The 18,536-nt window shown below is 38.9% G+C and overlaps 2 protein-coding genes across 2 annotated transcripts in view; both read left to right on the top strand.

Moving 5' to 3' along the window:
* Positions 1-9,812, top strand: part of PIGX (phosphatidylinositol glycan anchor biosynthesis class X) — a gene marked incomplete at its 5' end in the record, with an annotated part of 34,305 nt that extends 24,493 nt beyond the window's left edge. The window contains 3 exons of the mRNA XM_027581836.2: positions 4,178-4,391; positions 6,412-6,512; positions 8,926-9,812. Coding sequence (XP_027437637.1) covers positions 4,178-4,391; positions 6,412-6,512; positions 8,926-9,069 — 459 coding nt within the window. The remainder of the gene's footprint in view (positions 1-4,177; positions 4,392-6,411; positions 6,513-8,925) is intronic.
* An 8,193-nt stretch (positions 9,813-18,005) lies between these two features.
* Positions 18,006-18,536, top strand: part of PAK2 (p21 (RAC1) activated kinase 2) — a 91,004-nt gene continuing 90,473 nt past the window's right edge. Inside the window, exon 1 of the mRNA XM_027587697.1 lies at positions 18,006-18,137. The gene's annotated coding sequence lies outside the window, so the exon portion shown is untranslated. The remainder of the gene's footprint in view (positions 18,138-18,536) is intronic.

Here is an 18,536-nt window from a genome sequence, read left to right as displayed (position 1 = left end):
ACACAGATTCAAAATGCATGAAGAAAAACTGGTAGAACTGTGAGGTATAATAGACAAATCTACAGTTACAGTTGAAGATTTTGGTACCCTTTTCTCATTAATTGATATACTAAATAGAAAGTAAGAATATATAAGATTTGAATAAAACTGTCAACTTGACCTAATCTGGCACTTATAGAACGCTCCACCCAACAATAGTGGAATATACATTCTTTTTAGGTGTACATGGAACATTTATCAAGATAGAGCATATTCTAGGTCATAAAACAAGTCTCAATATATTTAGACAAATTCGTTTTACAAAGTCTGTTCTTTGACTACAGAGGAATTAAAGTAGATATCAGGAATGGAAGGATTTCTGGAAAAGCCTCAAACATTTGGGAGCCAACTAACATACTTCTAAGTAGTCCAATAGGTCAAAGAAGAAATCAAAAGAGAAATAAAGTATTTTGAGCTGAATAAAAGTGAAAACACAATATATTAGAATTAGTAGGGTGCTGCTAGAGCTGCATTTAGGGGGAAATTTATAGTCCTAAAATGCCTATTTTAGAAAGAAGAAAGGTCTCAGATTAGTGATAGCCAAGCCTCCCTAAATTACAAAAAGAAGAGCACATGAAACCAAAGTAAGTAGGAGAATGGGAATAGTAAAAACAGCAGAAATCAGTGAATTAGAAAATAGAAACACAATAGGGAAAACCAGTGAAACTGAAAGCTGGTTCTTTGAGATGGATAAAATTGGTGAATCTTTAGCCAGATAGAACATTTTTATTTATTTTTATTTTTTATTGTTATGTTAATCACCATACATGACATTGTTAGTTTTTGATGTAGTGTTCCATGATTCATTGTTTGTGCATAACACCCAGTGCTCCACGCAGAATGTGCCCTCTTTAATACCCATCACCAGGCTAACCCATCCCCCCGCCCCTCTCCCCTCTAGAACCCTCAGTTTGTTTTTCAGAGTCCATCGTCTCTCATGGTTCGTCTCCCCCTCCGACTTACTCCCCTTCATTCTTCCCCTCCTGCTATCTTCTCTTCTTTTTTCTTTCTTAACATATATTGCAATATTTGTTTCAGAAGTACAGATCTGTGATTCAACAGTCTTGCACAATTCACAGCGCTCACCATATTACATACCCTCCCCAATGTCTATTACCTGGCCACCCCATCCCTCCCACCCCCCACCACTCCAGCAACCCTCAGTTTGTTTCCTGAGATTAAGAATTCCTCATATCAGTGAAGTCATATGATACATGTCTTTCTCTGATTGACTTATTTCACTCATCATAACACCCTCCAGTTCCATCCACGTCGTTGCAAATGGCAAGATCTCATTCCTTTTGATGGCTGCATAATATTCCATTGTGTATATATACCCCATCTTTATCCATTCATCTGTCGATGGACATCTTGGCTCTTTCCGCAGTTTGGCTGTTGTGGACATTGCTGCTATAAACATTGGGGTTCACGTACCCCTTCGGATCCCTACGTTTGTATCTTTGTGGTAAATACCCAGTAGTGCAATTGCTGGATCGTATGGTAGCCCTATTGAGATAGAACATTTTTTTTTTTTAAGATTTTATTTATTTATTTGAGAGAGAGAGAATGAGAGATAGAGGCACGAGAGGGAAGAGGGTCAGAGGGAGAAGCAGACTCCCTGCTGAGCAGGGAGCCCAATGCGGGACTCGATCCCAGGACTCCAGGATCATGACCTGAGCCAAAGGCATTCGCTTAACCAACTGAGCCACCCAGGCGCCCAAGATAAAACATTTTTAAAAATGGACTGTTAGAATTAACATCCCAGTGTCAGAAAAGTATTCTACATTTCATTTTTATAAAGTTTTATATTTTTAGGGGCTCCTGGGTGACTCAGTCATTAAGCATCTGCCTTCGGCTCAGGTCATGATCCCAGGGTCCCGGGATGGAGCCCTGCATTTGGGCTCCCTGCTCGGCAGGGAAGCCTGCTTCTCCCTCTCCCTCTCCCTCTCCCACTCCCCCTGCTTGTGTTCCCTCTCTTGCTGTGTCTCTGTCAAATAAATAAATAAAATCTTTAAAAAAAAAAGTTTTATATTTTTAGATTGTGTAAGTTGTTCAAAGGCACCAATTACTGTATCTTAATTGGGAGAATTTATTTCTGTTTTTGAAAGAGCTACAGTTTATCAGAGAAAGATTGGGCAAATGTTATAGGTATGGCACAATTTCATAGCTTAATTCATTTAACTTAGCTGTGGTGGTTTGTGATGTGTAGTTGAGTGTTGTTGTGAAAAGGTATAGGTCCATGTCTGTTAACAAGTATATGCTCTTTTTGGATGAATTTTTTATGCATCGTTTCAGTTTTTTGATAATACATTATTGCTGTTTACCCAGGCGCCCCTAAGAGAGCTATGACTGTTTCTCTGAGGAGGAGAAAACTTAGTGGCGATGTTTGAGTGACCCTTAGTGAAATAAGGAACAGATATATTGTAGATACTGTAAGCAAGGACAGTTGTGAATGTTAAAGGCCAGAGCATTAGATTTCTACTTATAAAAAAGGAATGGGGTCCCTTGGTCGCGTAGTAGGTTGAGCATCTGACTCTTGGGTGTCGGCTTGGGTTGTGATCTCCGTGTTGTGGGATCAAGCCCTGTGTTGGGCTCTGTGCTCAGCACCCAGCCTGCTTAAGACTCTCTCTCTCTCCCTCTGCCCCTCCTCCCCAGGCTCTTGCTCTCTCTCTCTCAAATAAATAAATCTAAAAAAAAAAAAAAAAAGGAATAACCTTTTAACAGAAGATAAAATGATATGACTCAATGTAATAACCTCCCTTTTAGTCCTTGAGAGTATTCAAGCAGTGGCTGGATCCTTGAACAATGAATGCCCTCATTGGGACAGTGGTTTAATTTGATCACCTTTAAAGTTATTATGACTCATAAGATTATATAACTACTTGGCCTTTGCCAATGAATTCTTTTTATTTCTGTGATAAACAGAGAAGGAAAAACATGGGAAAAAATACAGCACTTGGTGTCAGTATCAAACAGGAGAATTAGGATGTTTGCTTGCCATGACGGGAAGATGTTAATTCTGTTTTTTTTTCTTGGAGCTATGTCAGGACTTCACATAGGGAATCTAGAGACAAGTTGTGTGTGTATACATCTGTACATACACACATACAGACTCAGATTATATAGTGCCTATATATGTGTGTATAAACATATGTGAGTATGAATGTGTATATGTATGTTTATACATAAATATGTGTGGATGGATATATATATATATATGGAGCCTCAAACATAAATATGTGTAGATGGATTATATGTGTGTGTGTGTGTGTGTGTGTGTGTGTGTGTATTATATATACATATAATATACACATGTTATAATTTAGGGCTATTTTCTGCCACATATGCATTTTTACTTTTGGAGTAGAATACCTTTTTTTTTCTTTAAGATTTTTTATTTCTTCATTTGAGAGAGAGTGAGCGAAAACACAAGTGGGGGGGGAGGGGCAGAGGGAGAGGGAGAAGAAGACTCCCCGCTGAGCAGGGAGCCTGTCACCGGGCTCCATCCCAGGACCCTGAGATCACGACCTGAGCCGAAGGCAGACACTTAACTGACTGAGCCACCCAGGCGCCCCTAGAATACCTGTTTTAAAATGGTTTTTACCATATTATTTTTTTAAAGAATCATTTACTATTTTTCTTTTAACTCTTTATACCTAATATGAGAAGAGTGCTGACCTTGGCTTTGACTTCCTGACCACAGTGCTCTATCTTACTGCCATCTTACTTGCTTCTCTGAAGAACAGGAAATTACCAAAATGATACCAATCATTTCAATCCAATACTGGGTTAACTGTTTTTGTCATAGTTTTCATATTTATTAAATAATGTTGTATTCACAAAATTTCTCTTTTCTTAGTACCTCTTTTGTCACCTAGACAAAGGTTGATAAGGATATTATAAATACATAATTTTTATTAGTAAAATTTCCTCAGTTTACTTTTAGTAAACAAACTTTTATTAAACATAGATCACATCTTGTATTTTCTATTTAAAATTGAGGATGGAATGAAATGGAAATTATAAGGGGAGTGAATTGGACATTTCTGTTCATCTGTATAGCAATCTTCTGGCTTTATTTATTAATCCTCTGCACTCGTTTCTTCTTCTGGATTAATATTTGTTTTCTTTTTGACAGGCAGTGATGGTTTCAGAAGACTTTAATATAGAAGCTCCCAATTATTTGTCCAAGGAATCCGAAGTTCTGATTTATGCCAGACAAGATTCACAGTGCATTGACTGTTTCCAAGCTTTTTTGCCTGTGCACTACCGCTATCATCGGCCACATAGTAAAGATGGGGAAGCCTTGATTGTGGTCAATAACCCTGATTTATTGATGTATTGTGACCAAGGTGAGGGTTGCAAGTCTTTTCTGCGGGTTGAAAATAAAAATAAAGGTATGGTGGCGAGTCTGAAGTCAAGGACAGGGATGACAAAAGCAGGTTTCTTTTTTCTTTCTTTTTTAACTTTTTTTTTTTTAAGATCTTATTTATTTATTTGTCAGAGAGAGAGAGAGAGCGCACACAAGCAGGGGGAGAGGCAGGCAGAGGGAAGCAGGCTCCCTGCCAACCAAGGAGCCTGATGTGGGACTTGGTCCCAGGACCTTGGGATCATGACCTGAGCCAAAGGCAGATGCTTAACTGACTGAGCCACCCAGGCGCCCCTCTTTTTTTTTTTTTTTTAACTTTTTGATCATAAAATACACCATAGATAGAAGAAAACCTCATAAGCAAATATTTTAGTAAATTATTATAAGGCAAATACCCTTGTAAAGAGCTTTGCCAGTCACCCTAGCAGCGGCTCTCTGTGTCTTGTCTCAGTCATAGCCTCCTCCTTTCCTCTCAGACTAACCCATATCCTGACTTAATCACTTATGTTTCTTTATACTTTTTTCGCCCAAGTGGGCATTCTTAGATAGTAAAGCCTCTTCCCCATTTAAAGAAATGTATTTCCATTAAGTCTCTTAATTTACAGGTTTCCCCTCTTCCCCTTTCTTTTTTTTTTTTTTAATTCACCTGTTGAGAAACCTGGGCCATTTGACCTGTCTAGTTTCTTGTGGCTGGGGTTATGGTGATTGTACTCATGCTGTTCATCTAGCCTCTTTATTTCTGGAAATTGGCTGCTGGCTCCAGAGGTGTGATCAGATTCAGCTTTGATTCTTTTGACAAGACTATAGGTGGTGCTGTGTTCTTGTAGGACTACGCATATAATGTCTGGTGTGTTTCTTTTTTTGACCATTGATCCTCTGCTCTTGTGTTACTTTCTGTTTCTTCATGCTGATTTGCTGCACTTGCAGCTGTTGCTGTTTTGTCTCCACCTGCATAGGTTTTCGTGTTTGAGGGGATACGTTACCACCTAGTTTTGTTGTAAATGTTGGCCATGAGTTTTTGGTTTCGGGTGTAATTGTTCTTTCTGTTTTTATGTGTGCATTTGAGTAAATTAAAACTATGCTTCCCCACTTTCAGTCTTCCTAGAATCAAGACTTTAAGAAGCCCCTTTCCGATTTTGGTTCTTTGAGTCTTCAAATTTGGGTTGATTAGAATATTCACAAACCAGTAGCACTAAAGATTGGGGGATAGGAAGTTTTTAATCATACTTTGCAGCCATCATATATTTCATGATGAGAAAATAATAAACTGTTCAACTTTGTTAGGTTTGTTCATCCAACCTAGTTTTCTTTTTTTTTCATTGTCTGAATAAAGTTTGAAAAAGTGCCCTCTCTTGAGAGAGCACCTGGGGTTCTGGTTTTTGTTGTTTGTTTGTTTGTTTTTTTTTTTTTTTTTTTTTTAGTCTCAATGATCTTTATATGGGTTTGTTTAGTCTATGGAAATTTTTTTAGTTGTATGCTTAGGATCTGTTCATTTGTCTGTGTATATGTTATACTTCAAAAAAAGTTTAAATTTTTTAAAAAATGGTACCTACTGGGGATGCCTGGGTGGCTCAGTTGCTTGGGCGTCTGCCTTCGGCTCAGGTCATGATCCCTGCATCCTGGGATTGAGCCCCGCATGCATCCGGCTTCCTGCTCAGCAGGGAGTCTGCTTCTCCCTCTCTCCCTCTGCTCATTCTCTCTCCCTCTCTCTCTCTCAAATAAATAAATAAATAAATAACATCTTTTTTAAAAAAGTGGCACCTACTGTAATGGGATTTGTTAAGAACTCATGCTTAACTTCTGCACAGTCTTGGTAATTTTGTAATTTCTTAGGCATCCTCTTAGAATAGGCTACTAAAATAAAATAGCATGTGAAGATGGAGTCAGGTCATGTACATTGTGTAGAAACGTGTTTGAGTACTCATATCTCAACATGAAAGACTGGCCTAGCGTCTAGTCCAGATGCAGGTTTTCTGGTCTGATGTTCTACCACTTTTTCTCAGAGTTTCCAATTTTGAAATGCTGGGCTCGGTCACAAGTGGCAGCTCCTTGTGCTTTGAAGAATAAGGATATCTGCCAATGGAACAATATGAAATATAAATCAGTAAGTTAATACTTTATGTTGTTTTTCAATCATGCTGCATTATTTAAAACTCATAATGTTTCTGTCACATTTAAGGGATTAGCATTTTCTATTCTACCATTGAAAGCTGTTTTTTTTGTGCTTATAATGTTGTTTCTTTGCTACTAATGGCAGCAGTGGTTCCTCATTTCTATTGTTACAGAATCATTTAATTTGGGGACTGGAGATTTAGGGTTAGTTTATGCCTCATTGGTTCAGAGCCTAAGTATAGCTAATATGCTTTTTAAAGATGTGGAGTAGCAACGAAGAACAGTGCTACGTCCATCTGGTTTTACTTTATCTAGAAAAATGTTTCGACAGCTGATGTCCAAGAAATTACTGTCTATGTTTTCTTCCAGGAGTTTGATGGTTTCCTGTCTCACATTTAGGTCTTTAACCCATTTTGAGTTTATTTTTGTTTATGGTGTAAGAAAGTGGTCTGGTTTCATTCTTGGTTTTACTTTATCAGTACAACTTTATTTTATTTAGAACTTTTCATTAATTTTTGAACAACAAACAACAGTTAACTTCATTATATGGCACAGAACGAGTGAGAAAAGGGTAATAAAGACTCCAAATAGTAGCATTTCAACTGTGATAAAGTTTCTAGACAGTTGTATTGCTATTTATATATCTAAATCCAGGTTGTGGCCAGCCATGTTTATAGTTTTGACCTCTGACCTTGTTTTCAGTTACTAAATTAGGTAAGTATTCTTACTTCATTAACATTGGTTTTGTCTAAAGAGTGTACAGTTTTCTATTTACCCTCTTTAGTTAACATGGTCTACTTCTCTCTCTTCAGAGTGGCGATCTTATACAACCATTTCTTTTCTTTCCCTCTTTTTCTGTCCTTTCCTTCCTCTTTTATGAGCTGCATTTTAACTGATGGTTGTAATATCTGTTTGTGTTTCTCTTTGACGCTAATTCTCTTTAATGCCTGCTTCCTTTGGTGGAATAGCACAATCTGTGTCATCATTTTTACAATTTACTAAGGAGTCAAATGAGTCTGCAATAAAAGTAAAATAAATTTAAAATGTTAAACCAACAGACAGACTGTCAGGTAAACGTAAAGCAGATTTGTTAATATGGCTATTGTAGATATTTAGATTTGAAGTATTTTCCTTGGAGTTGCTTTGAAGCCTGTCTACCAGCTAGCCTAGAAAACAACTACGTATGGTGAAGGCTTACTACAAAGCACTGCTATTTTGTAGTGGGGAACTCTCTTAGAACTGACAATTGGTAAGATGTATGACTGTGCTGATATCTTTTACAATGTAGAGTTGCTTTTGAGTAGATTTCCATTACTGTATGGAACCCGAATCTCTTTTCACACTCTAATATACATCTGGAGAATTACATGTGATTTTCTTATGTGAATGAAGAGTATTAATTAGTGTTTACAATTTATTAATTTAAAATACTGGTTGTATGCATTGCTACAAAATAAGTAATTACCTTATTAAAACATTTTGAATTCAGTTCTCTTTTAGACCACATAACTTGAAATAAGAGGTCATAATTAATGCCTTTGAACTGTATATGTGTGTATTAACATTTCTTGTTTATATATACCAGAAAAATAGGTGGCCATTACTAAGGGGGTGATCTATATACACTAATGCTTGTTGGTTTAAGACACCATTTTTTTGAAAGCTAAATTTCGGGTGGCTTTGTTTCAGATTATGCTGGTAACATTTGTTTGGGGTGTGAAATTATACTCCAGATATTTATAAAAAGGAACCAAAGATAAGAGCATTCCCAAGTTACCTAAATTTTAATGTTTTTAAAAACCTATTTTAAACCATAAAATTTCCTAGAGTTTCTAACTGACCCCCTTGATCTTCAAAACCAAAGAGAAAATAGAAACCAAGTTGAACTGTAGAAGAACTTGTTTTGCTGGTCAGGATGACAATGACTTTGATGTTTTAAAAAAGATATTCAATTGTGTGATTTGTGAATAACAGACTTTTTAAAGGTATTTTGAAGAGAGAAACAGCAAAACAGGAGTGATTGGATACTTTAGCTTTATTGTTGTTTTAACGTTTTTCCTTTGGGGCTTTGACTGAGAGAGAATTCTGTATTCTAATATGAAACGTAGCAAAAGGAAGTAAATGTTTATATTGATTACAGAGGTGACAATGGGAGATAGCTAGCATTGGGGGAAAGTAGTAGTCAAAACTAATGAGAATTTAAGGATTATTGTGATTGAGTCTGATTCTGTTATATTAAATGAAATGTTGAATCCAAAAGAATCACTCAAATAGTAATGTTACCTGTAGTGTAGCATTGGCTGAAAGATACTAAAGGAAAAATATTATATTAAAAGTCAAATACTGGTCTCACCTTAGGACATGCATTTTAAATGTCTCTAACCTCTCTCTCTCTCTCTCTCTAGGTATATAAGAACGTGACTCTACAGGTTCCAGTGGGACTGACTATACATACCTCTTTAGTATGTTCTGTGACTCTGCTCATTACCGTCCTGTGTTCCACTCTAATCCTTGTGGCTGTTTTCAAATATGGCCATTTTTCCCTATAAGTTTTATGGAGTTTAATGCTTCCCATAAACCTAAATAAGACCTATTGACTTGCGATTAGAAGTACTGTTCTAGAATTATGTCATTTATGTCTAAAATTATGTGTACTAGAGGAAATTTTGGATCACTTTCAACCAATTCCAGAATGTAGTGCTCTGTTGTTGTATAGACCTTTGATAATCTTCAAGCAAGTGCCAATAGAAGAGGAAACTTAATTGTGTTAAATATTTATCTTGTGAGAAGTGATTTTATATCTTCATTCGGTTACGAAAATGAGTACTTGATATGTTAGAGACAAATTATTCTCATTTTATTGACTAGAAATATTTTAATTTCAGCTAAAAATTGAGAAAATCATTATAAATAAGAATAAAATATTTTGGATGAAGCAGTTTATTTAAACATTAATTTTGAATATTAAAGTTACTCATCCAGAGTTTAAAGAAAATAAAGTAGGATAGCTAAGAAATTATTGATATCAAGATTGATTATTCCTTAAAGCATTTCCATTCTCCTTTTGTATTTTATTATACTGTTTTGAATATATGAATTGGTTAGATGAAACTAAGTACTAAGTACTAAGACTTAGTACTGAATTTGTCAGGAAGACAATTGTCTTTTTTAGAGTATTTTTTATTAAGTTGTACATTTACAAAAAAAATCTTTTTTGTATCTTTTGCTCCATGCCAAACTTGGGGCTTGAACTCACGACCCTGAGATCAAGAGTCACATGCTCTACCGACTGAGCCACCCAGGTGTCCCTCTTTTTTGTATCTTCAGTGACTTCTTTTTTTTTTTAAACAAAAGCTCTTATTCCACTATTTTTCTTGGGAAAAAATTAGAAAATAAAGTAAGTAGAAGCTACTTAAAAAATGAAAAGGTATGGGGCACCTGGCTGGCTCAGTCAGTGGAGCATATAATTCTTGATCTCGGGGTTTTGAAGTTGAGCCCCACATTGGGTGTAGAGATTACTTAAAAATAAAATCTTTGAATAAAAAATAAAAATAAAAAGGCAAGCATGTCCTTCTCTTTATTTAGGGCAATGCATTGAGGACAAGCATGTTCCAGAACAGAAGCCAATAAACCAGGGTTTGGTTGACAGTATTTGTTTCATAGAGTAATGTAATGATACACATTTATATATGCTAGCACTGCTTAATTTCCTAAAACATTCTGGTGTTTTTATGGGAATAAGTCTTTTATAATTTGACATGTATGACTTGACTAGTCATAATAGTTCTTTTTGAAGGTATGTTTAAGAACTTGAAAAAGGCAACCAAGTGCCATAAAACAAGAAATATTAGAGACCACTAAAATTTCAAACCCAGTCTAATTTTTTACTTAGCATTTTCTTACAAGAAAGAATTCCGTGTTTTTTACAAGCATTTCTTTCACAATGGGATTAATATAGTGGCACTGAAATGAAATTATATGTCAGTTAAAATTCAGTTAACATCAACAGACAGCATATTGAAGTATGAATAGACAGGGGAACATGACCTCTTAAGAGCATATGTGGTGGGGAGGGCAGAGTACATATATATATTTTTTTCTTTTGCATATCAGAACCAAGTTTCATCAGTATTTAAATAAGTTTTCAAGTTAATATTTGAGATGGTGGCCTGGGACATGATTCAGCCATTTATTCATTTATACAGGTATTCAGAGGTATAATAAAAATGTAAAAGTGAAAGAAGAGTACTTTGATATGACTCTTCTTGCCTAATAAATGGTTGCAGATGACATCACTTTTTTTTGACATCACTTTTGATATAACAGAACATTTCTGGTTTTGAACTCTTTATTATCTTTGGATACTTGAAAAATGAATAAGCATTTTATTTTTTTAACTTAAAAAAAATTTTTTTTAAGTAAGCTCTGTGCCCAACGTGGGGCTTGAATTCATGACCCTGAGATCAAGAGTCGCATGCTCTACCAACTGAGCCAGCTGGGCACCCCTAAACGCTGTATTTTAAATTTTTTTAAATTTTTATTTTTTAAAGATTTTATTTGAGAGTGAGAGCATGAGAAGTGGGGGAAGGGACAGAGGGAGAGGAAGAAGCAGGCTCCATCCCAGGACTCCAGGATCATGACCTGAGCCTAAGGCAGCCGCTTAACCAACTGAGCCACCGAGGCACCCCAAGTACTGTATTTTTTTTTTTTTTAAGATTTTATTTATTCGACAGAGAGACACGGGTAGAGAGGGAACACAAGCAGGGGTAGTGGGAGAGGGAGAAGCAGGCTCTCCGCTGAGCAGGGAGCCCGACGTGGGACTCGATCCCAGGACCCTGGGATCATAACCCGAGCCGAAGGCAGATGCTTAACGACTGAGCCACCCAGGCGCCCCGCAAGCCCTGTATTTTTAGTTTTGTAATTCTGTGTATGGCCTTTTTTGTTTAAAGCGAGGAAACTGAGTACTGTCCTCTTGGTCATTTTGTTCCAGTATTTGTTGAACTTTTATGGTTTATATTTTTTAAAGTATTAGGTTATGTTTGTTTGGGTAAACATAACAGAGACATGGGTTACCTCAACTAAGGGTGGTGATGGGGCAGAGATGTGTGTGTGTGTGTGTGTGTGTGTGTGTGTGTGTGTGTGTGTGTGTCTAAGCCACTCTACCAGGAATTTAGATTATTTAGCTAGATCTCATGGAAGATGGTACATAAATGGCCTGGGAACTGGAAAGATCTAATGCAGCTCTAATGATTTCAGAATATGATGAGTTTAAGGACTATTCCAGTAAGATATTCTATTTATTTCAGGTATTCATTTATATTTTGATAATTGGTGCTTAAGATATGGAGATAAATTAGGGTGAGGTGACCAACACCTATCTGCATTATCCTCCAAACTTACAAAATATGCTACTGGCAGGTAGTTGAATGTAGGGTTTGGTAGGCTGTGAGAGAATAGGATAATATGGATTAAGTATGCTCTTCAGGATTGTCCTAACCAGTGATAGGATGGGTAGGTTTAGCTATCTATCTGGTTTCTTGCATCTCAGACCTTACTTTTGGAATCAGTCTCCTCCTGAAGTATACCTTTTTAATGAGTTCCTTTAGTAAGTCTTTGTCTTTTTTTTTTAATTGAAGTATAATTGACATACAATGTTATATTAGTTTCAGGTATACAACATAGTGATTCCACAAGTCTATACTTTATGCTCTGCTCACCACAAGTGTAGCTACAACACTATTACAGTACCAGCAACGGTCTCTGCTTTTGTCTGAAAGCTTTATTTCACCCTCATATGACTGATAATTTAGCACGGTCTACACTGGTAAATTTGGTTATTTTATCTTGGTACTTTGAAAATATTTTTCCACTGTCCACTGGCACCCATTGTTGCGTTGATAAATCTTCAGAAATTTAATAGTTGTTGCTTTGTAGGGTATGTCTTTCCTTTCTGGTTGTTTTATCTATGGTATTCTGCAGTTTCATGATGATGAGTTTGAAAAGATTTCTTTTACTTATCCTGGTTGGGCTTCACTTTGCTTCCTGAGTCTGAAGGTTCTTGTCTTTATTCAGTTTTGGAAAATTCTTAGCCATTATCTCATCTACTATCCATTTTATTTTCTCTCTTCTCTCAGTTCTTGCTAAGCATATGGTAGACCTTCACAGTCTATCCCCATGTCTCTTGATCTTTCTTTCATACTTCCTTTGTCTCTGGGCTGCTCTCAGTAATTTCTTTAGATCTGTCATCCAGTTTACTAATTCTCTCTTCAGTGTGTAATCTGCTTTTTAACCCAAACATTGGCTTTGGTTGCAATTATTAAATTCTTTATTTGTAGAAGTTCTACTTGGTTACTTCTCAAAGCTTCATGGTCATTTTTTAAAAAACAGTATCTTGTTTCTTACTCCTATATTATTTTGTTTAATCATTTTAATAAACTTATTTTATATTCTGTAACCAATAACTCCACTGTCTAAAGTTCACAAGCTTCATTATTTTGTTTGTGGTTTCTGTGGATTCATTCATGGTGGCTTATTTCCTCAGGTATATTAAAATTATATTTTGGGTACTCATATTTAGCTTTTGAAATCCTGTTTATCCTTGGAAATCCTTTCAGTCCTGGGTTAAGAGTGAACCTGTGCAGTGAGGATTTGTATTTGTTTCTTCCAGGCCTCCAAACACTACCAGCCTGGGACCAGTTTCTTGACTTGAGGTTTCCTGGACAGTATAGGTACTATAAACTTGAACTCTCAAACCCATGTGAGGGAAAGCTTGTGGTTATGAATTCTAAAAGGGAGATTGTTTCCCCCTTCATGCCAAGTCCAGACTAAAACATACTGATGTTTGCTTGTCTCCCTGGGCTGGTACAGGGGATTTTTTTTAATCCCCAGTCTATTCTTGGAGCACATAGCCCTATGAGTTTTCTAGCCTTATGCAGGGTCACTGTCCCAACTCCTTGTATAGGCCCAGGGCCTTGTTTTTGGTCTTCTGTGCAGCCAGTAAAACCACAGAGATTTCTGAGATAGATACATAACCCTCAGTACAACCATAGCTTCACTATCCTGCTTGCCACTCAGGTTTCTTGCTCCCTCTTTGGGTTGTGTGGAGTTTGGAAGACTATCAGAGGTATTCCTCTTTCTTTCCTGAAAGCTTAGTTATGCCTTTGAAGGGATGTTCTATTTTATCCAGCATTTCAATGTGTTTCATAATGGGACTTTTTCGGGTTATCTAATACTAGTGTGCCATATTGATCTTTGATTCCTTTCTCTCCACATCAACTGGGTTTTTATTCTACATCTATACATAAGTACAATCTAGCTGCCTTCTCCATTTCCACTATCTCCTTAGTGTCCATCATGATTACTGCCTTTCTAGTTCATTTCCCTTCTATTCTTGCATCTGTATACTACATTTTCCACATAGCAATCTAGTGATCTTAAAGTATATGCCGTAGAAAACCTGAACAGACCTATAACCACTAAGGAAATTGAAGCAGTCATCAAAAATCTCCCAAGAAACAAAAGCCCAGGGCCAGATGGCTTCCCAAGGGAATTCTATCAGACATTTAAAGAAGAATTAATACCTATTCTCCTGAAACTGTTCCAAAAAATAGAAATGGAAGGAAAACTTCCAAATTCATTTTATGAGGCCACCATTACCTCGATCCCAAAACCAGACAATGACCCCATCAAAAAGGAGAATTACAGACCAATATCCTTGATGAACATGGATGCAAAAATTCTCACCAAAATACTAGCCAATAGGATCCAACAGTACATTAAAAGGATTATTCACCACGACCAAGTGGGATTTATCCCTGGGCTGCAAGGCTGGTTCAACATCAGCAAATCAATCAACGTGATACAATACATTAACAAAAGAAAGAACAAGAATCATCTGATCCTCTCAATAGATGCAGAAAAAGCATTTGACAAAGTACAGCATCCTTTCTTGATCAAAACTCTTCAGAGTATAGGGATAGAGGGTACATACCTCAGTATCATAAAAGCCATCTATGAAAAACCTACAGCGAATATCATTCTCAATGGGGAAAAGCTGAGAGCTTTTCCCCTAAGGTCAGGAACGCGGCAGGGATGTCCACTATCACCACTGCTATTCAACATAGTATTAGAAGTCCTAGCCACAGCAATGAGACAACAAAAAGAAATCAAAGGCATCCAAATCGGCAAAGAGGAAGTCAAACTCTCAGTCTTTGCAGATGATATGATACTGTATGTGGAAAACCCAAAAGACTCCACCCCAAAACTGCTAGAACTCATACAGGAATTCAGTCAAGTAGCAGGCTATAAAGTCAATGCACAGAAATCAGTGGCATTCCTATACACCAACAACAAGACAGAAGAGAGACAAATCAAGGAGTCGATCCCATTCACAATTGCACGCAAAACCATAAGATACCTAGGAATAAATCTAACCAAAGAGGCAAAGGATCTGTACTCAGAAAACTATAAAATACTCATGAAAGAAACTGAAGAAGACACAAAGAAATGGAAAAACGTTCCATGCTCATGGATTGGAAGAAGAAACATTGTGAAGATGTCAATGCTACCTAGAGCAATCTACACATTCAATGCAATCCCCATCGAAATACCATCCACTTTTTTCAAAGAAATGGAACAAATAATCCTAAAATTTGTATGGAACCAGAAGACACCCCGAATAGCCAGAGGAATATTGAAAAAGAAAAGCAAAGCTGGCGGCATCACAATTTCGGACTTCCAGCTCTATTACAAAGCTGTCATCATCAAGACAGTATGGTACTGGCACCAAAACAAACACACAGATCAATGGAACAGAATCGAGAGCCCAGAAATGGACCCTCAACTCTATGGTCAACTTATCTTTGACAAAGCAGGAAAGAATGTCCAATGGAAAAAGGACAGTCTCTTCAACAAATGGTGTTGGGAAAATTGGACAGCCACACACAGAAGAATGAAACTGGACCATTTCCTTACACCACACACAAAAATAGACTCCAAATGGTTGAAAGACCTAAACGTGAGACAGGAGGCCATCAAAATCCTAAAGGAGAACACAGGTAGCAACCTCTTTGACTTCAGCCGCAGCAACTTCTTCCTAGAAACATCGCCAAAGGCACGGGAAGCCAGGGCAAAAATGAACTATTGGGATTTCATCAAGATCAAAAGCTTTTGCACAGCAAAAGAAACAGTCCACAAAACCAAAAGACAACCGACAGAATGGGAGAAAATATTTGCAAGTGACATGTCAGATAAAGGGCTAGTATCCAAAATCTATAAAGAACTTATCAAACTCAACACCCAAAGAACAAATAATCCAATCAAGAAATGGGCAGAAGACATGAACAGACATTTTTCCAAAGATGACATCCAAATGGCCAACAGGCACATGAAAAAGTGCTCAACATCGCTCGGCATCAGGGAAATCCAAATCAAAACCTCAATGAGATACCACCTCACACCAGTCAGAATGGCTAAAATTAACAAGTCAGGGAACGACAGATGTTGGCAGGGATGTGGAGAAAGGGGAACCCTCCTACACTGTTGGTGGGAATGCAAGCTGGTGCAACCACTCTGGAAAACAGTATGGAGGTTCCTCAAACAGTTGAAATTAGAGCTACCATTCGATCCAGCAATTGCACTACTGTGTATTTACCACAAAGATACAAATGTAGGGACCCGAAGGGGTACGTGCACCCCAATGTTTATAGCAGCAATGTCCACAATAGCCAAACTGTGGAAAGAGCCAAGATGTCCATCGACAGATGAATGGATAAAGAAGAGGTGGTATATATACACAATGGAATATTATGCAGCCATCAAAAGGAATGAGATCTTGCCATTTGCAATGACGTGGATGGAACTGGAGGGTGTTATGCTTAGTGAAATAAGTCAGTCAGAGAAAGACATGTACCATATTACCTCACTGATATGAGGAATTCTTAATCTCAGGAACAAACTGAGGGTTACTGGAGTGGTTGGGGGTGGGAGGGATGGGGTGGCTGGGTGATAGACATTGGGGAGGGTATGTGCTATGGTGAGCGCTGTGAATTGTGCAAGACTGTTGAATCACAGATCTGTACTTCTGAAACAAATAACGCAACATATTTTAAGAAAAGAAAAAGAAGAAGATAGCAGGAGAGGAAGAATGAAGGGGAGTAATCAGAGGGGGAGACAAACCGTGAGAGACGATGGACTCTGAAAAACAAACAGGGTTCTAGAGGGGAGGAGGGTAGGGGGATGGGTTAGCCTGGTGATGGGTATTAAAGAGGGCACATTCTGCATGGAGCACTGGGTGTTATGAACAAACAATGAATCATGGAACACTACATCAAAAACAAATGATGTAATATATGGTGATTAACATAACAATAAAAAATTTTTAAAAAAAGTATAAGCCAGATCACTTCCCTGCTTGATACTCTTTAATAGCTTCTTGGAGTAAATCCAGACTCCTTAGTATGGCGTTCAAGATCCTTTTTGACCTGAATCTTGTCTACTCTAATGTTTTTTCACAGTACAGTACTCTTGCAGTAAGTTCAGGCTACACAGGTCTTCTTAACTGATCATAGCAAGCCCTTTTCTTCCTCCTTTTGCCTCTAATGCTTTCTCCTAGGAGCTTCTTATGTCTCTCTTCTGTTCTCAGTTTAAATGTTCCCTCCCTAAAGATGCTTTCTCTGGCCACCGCATCCAAAATAATCTCCCCAGTTTTCTTCTCATACCAGATATCACTAGTTTAATTACTGCATTTGCATATTTGAATGCTCCACAAAGACAAAGTGATTCATATCCATCCTGTATCCCTGATGCCTAAGTGATACATTTTAGAGGCTCAAATATTTGTAGAATCAGTGAATACACTGATGAACTCCTCCCTAGATAAAACATGAAGACCTTAATTTCAAGGAGGTGGGACTTACTTTAGCAGCAAAACATAGTAAGTGTTTGTAAGTAAAATGCAAAATGGATAATGGATGAATTCCCAGAAACAAATGTACTGAAGCGGATTTAAATTAACAGCAATGTTGGTCAGCATCTTTGATCGGCACAGACCTGAATGGAGACAGTGCTAAATTAAATGAGGGACTGGCTCTCTTTCTCAATTTAAACACTCTTCCCGCCCCACCCACCGCCAGGAAGGAAAAAAAAGAGCGAGAGAGAAAGCAAGAAGAGCGGGGTGCACGTGTTCAAACTACGACTCCCAGCAGCCCCAGCGCGAGCCCGCCCTTCGGGAGGTGGTGCGAGTCTCCGCCCAGTGGAGCTTGGGGCTTGGGCCGGCGAGGGGCGGTGTTCTGGCCCCGCCCCTGCCCACTCCCCGCCACCGCCCTCCCCCAGGGTTGTGGCCACGCGCAGCGGCGGCGGTTGTTCCGCTTCCCCTCCGGCCCGGGCCGTCGCCATTGCCGAAGGCTCCCTGCCCTCCCCTCCCGGCGCCCGCGGGGCTCTGCTGCCGCTCGGCCTAGCAGTAGCAGCGGCTGCGCTCCAGCGCGACACGTCTTCCCGCCCCGTTTCCCCTTCCGTCCCCGCCTGCCCCGCGCCGCGCGCTTGCCCGGGGCGGCTCCACAGCCCGCCGGGAGCTCGGACCGAGGCGCCTCGCTGGGGCGGGGACCTTTCCTCGCCTGGGGTAAGTGTGCAGACAGGCCGGGACGCGGGCCGTCGCTCTCTTCCTCCTACCCTCTGCGCGGCCTTGCCGGCGCGAGCGGCCCGCGGCAGCCTACCTGCCGGGGGCAGCTCCGGGGCAGCCGCCACCTGCGTGCTTGGAGCCGCGGCTCTTGGGGCGGTGGCTCATTGTCTGCTCCCTAGGGCTGTTTTCTTCGGCTTTAGCCCGAAATGGGAAGCTCGCTAGGCTGGCGAAGTCTAACTCTTCCTGGACCCAGCCCTGCCCAGGGCCGTGTCGCGCCACAGGCTCTGCCCACTCTCGATCTCCCTTTCCTCGCGTTGCAGCGTCCTCCTGTTCTCAGTTTACTTTAGTAACGTCTCGGGTTTTAGTCCTCGATTTTTCCTGTCTTACTGAGTCCCAGCC

The sequence above is a fragment of the Zalophus californianus genome, chromosome 1, assembly GCF_009762305.2.
Source record: "Zalophus californianus isolate mZalCal1 chromosome 1, mZalCal1.pri.v2, whole genome shotgun sequence".
Lineage (NCBI taxonomy): Eukaryota > Metazoa > Chordata > Mammalia > Carnivora > Otariidae > Zalophus > Zalophus californianus.
The sequence above is the reverse complement of the archived record's forward strand: the minus strand, read 5'-3'. Positions and strand labels throughout refer to the sequence as shown.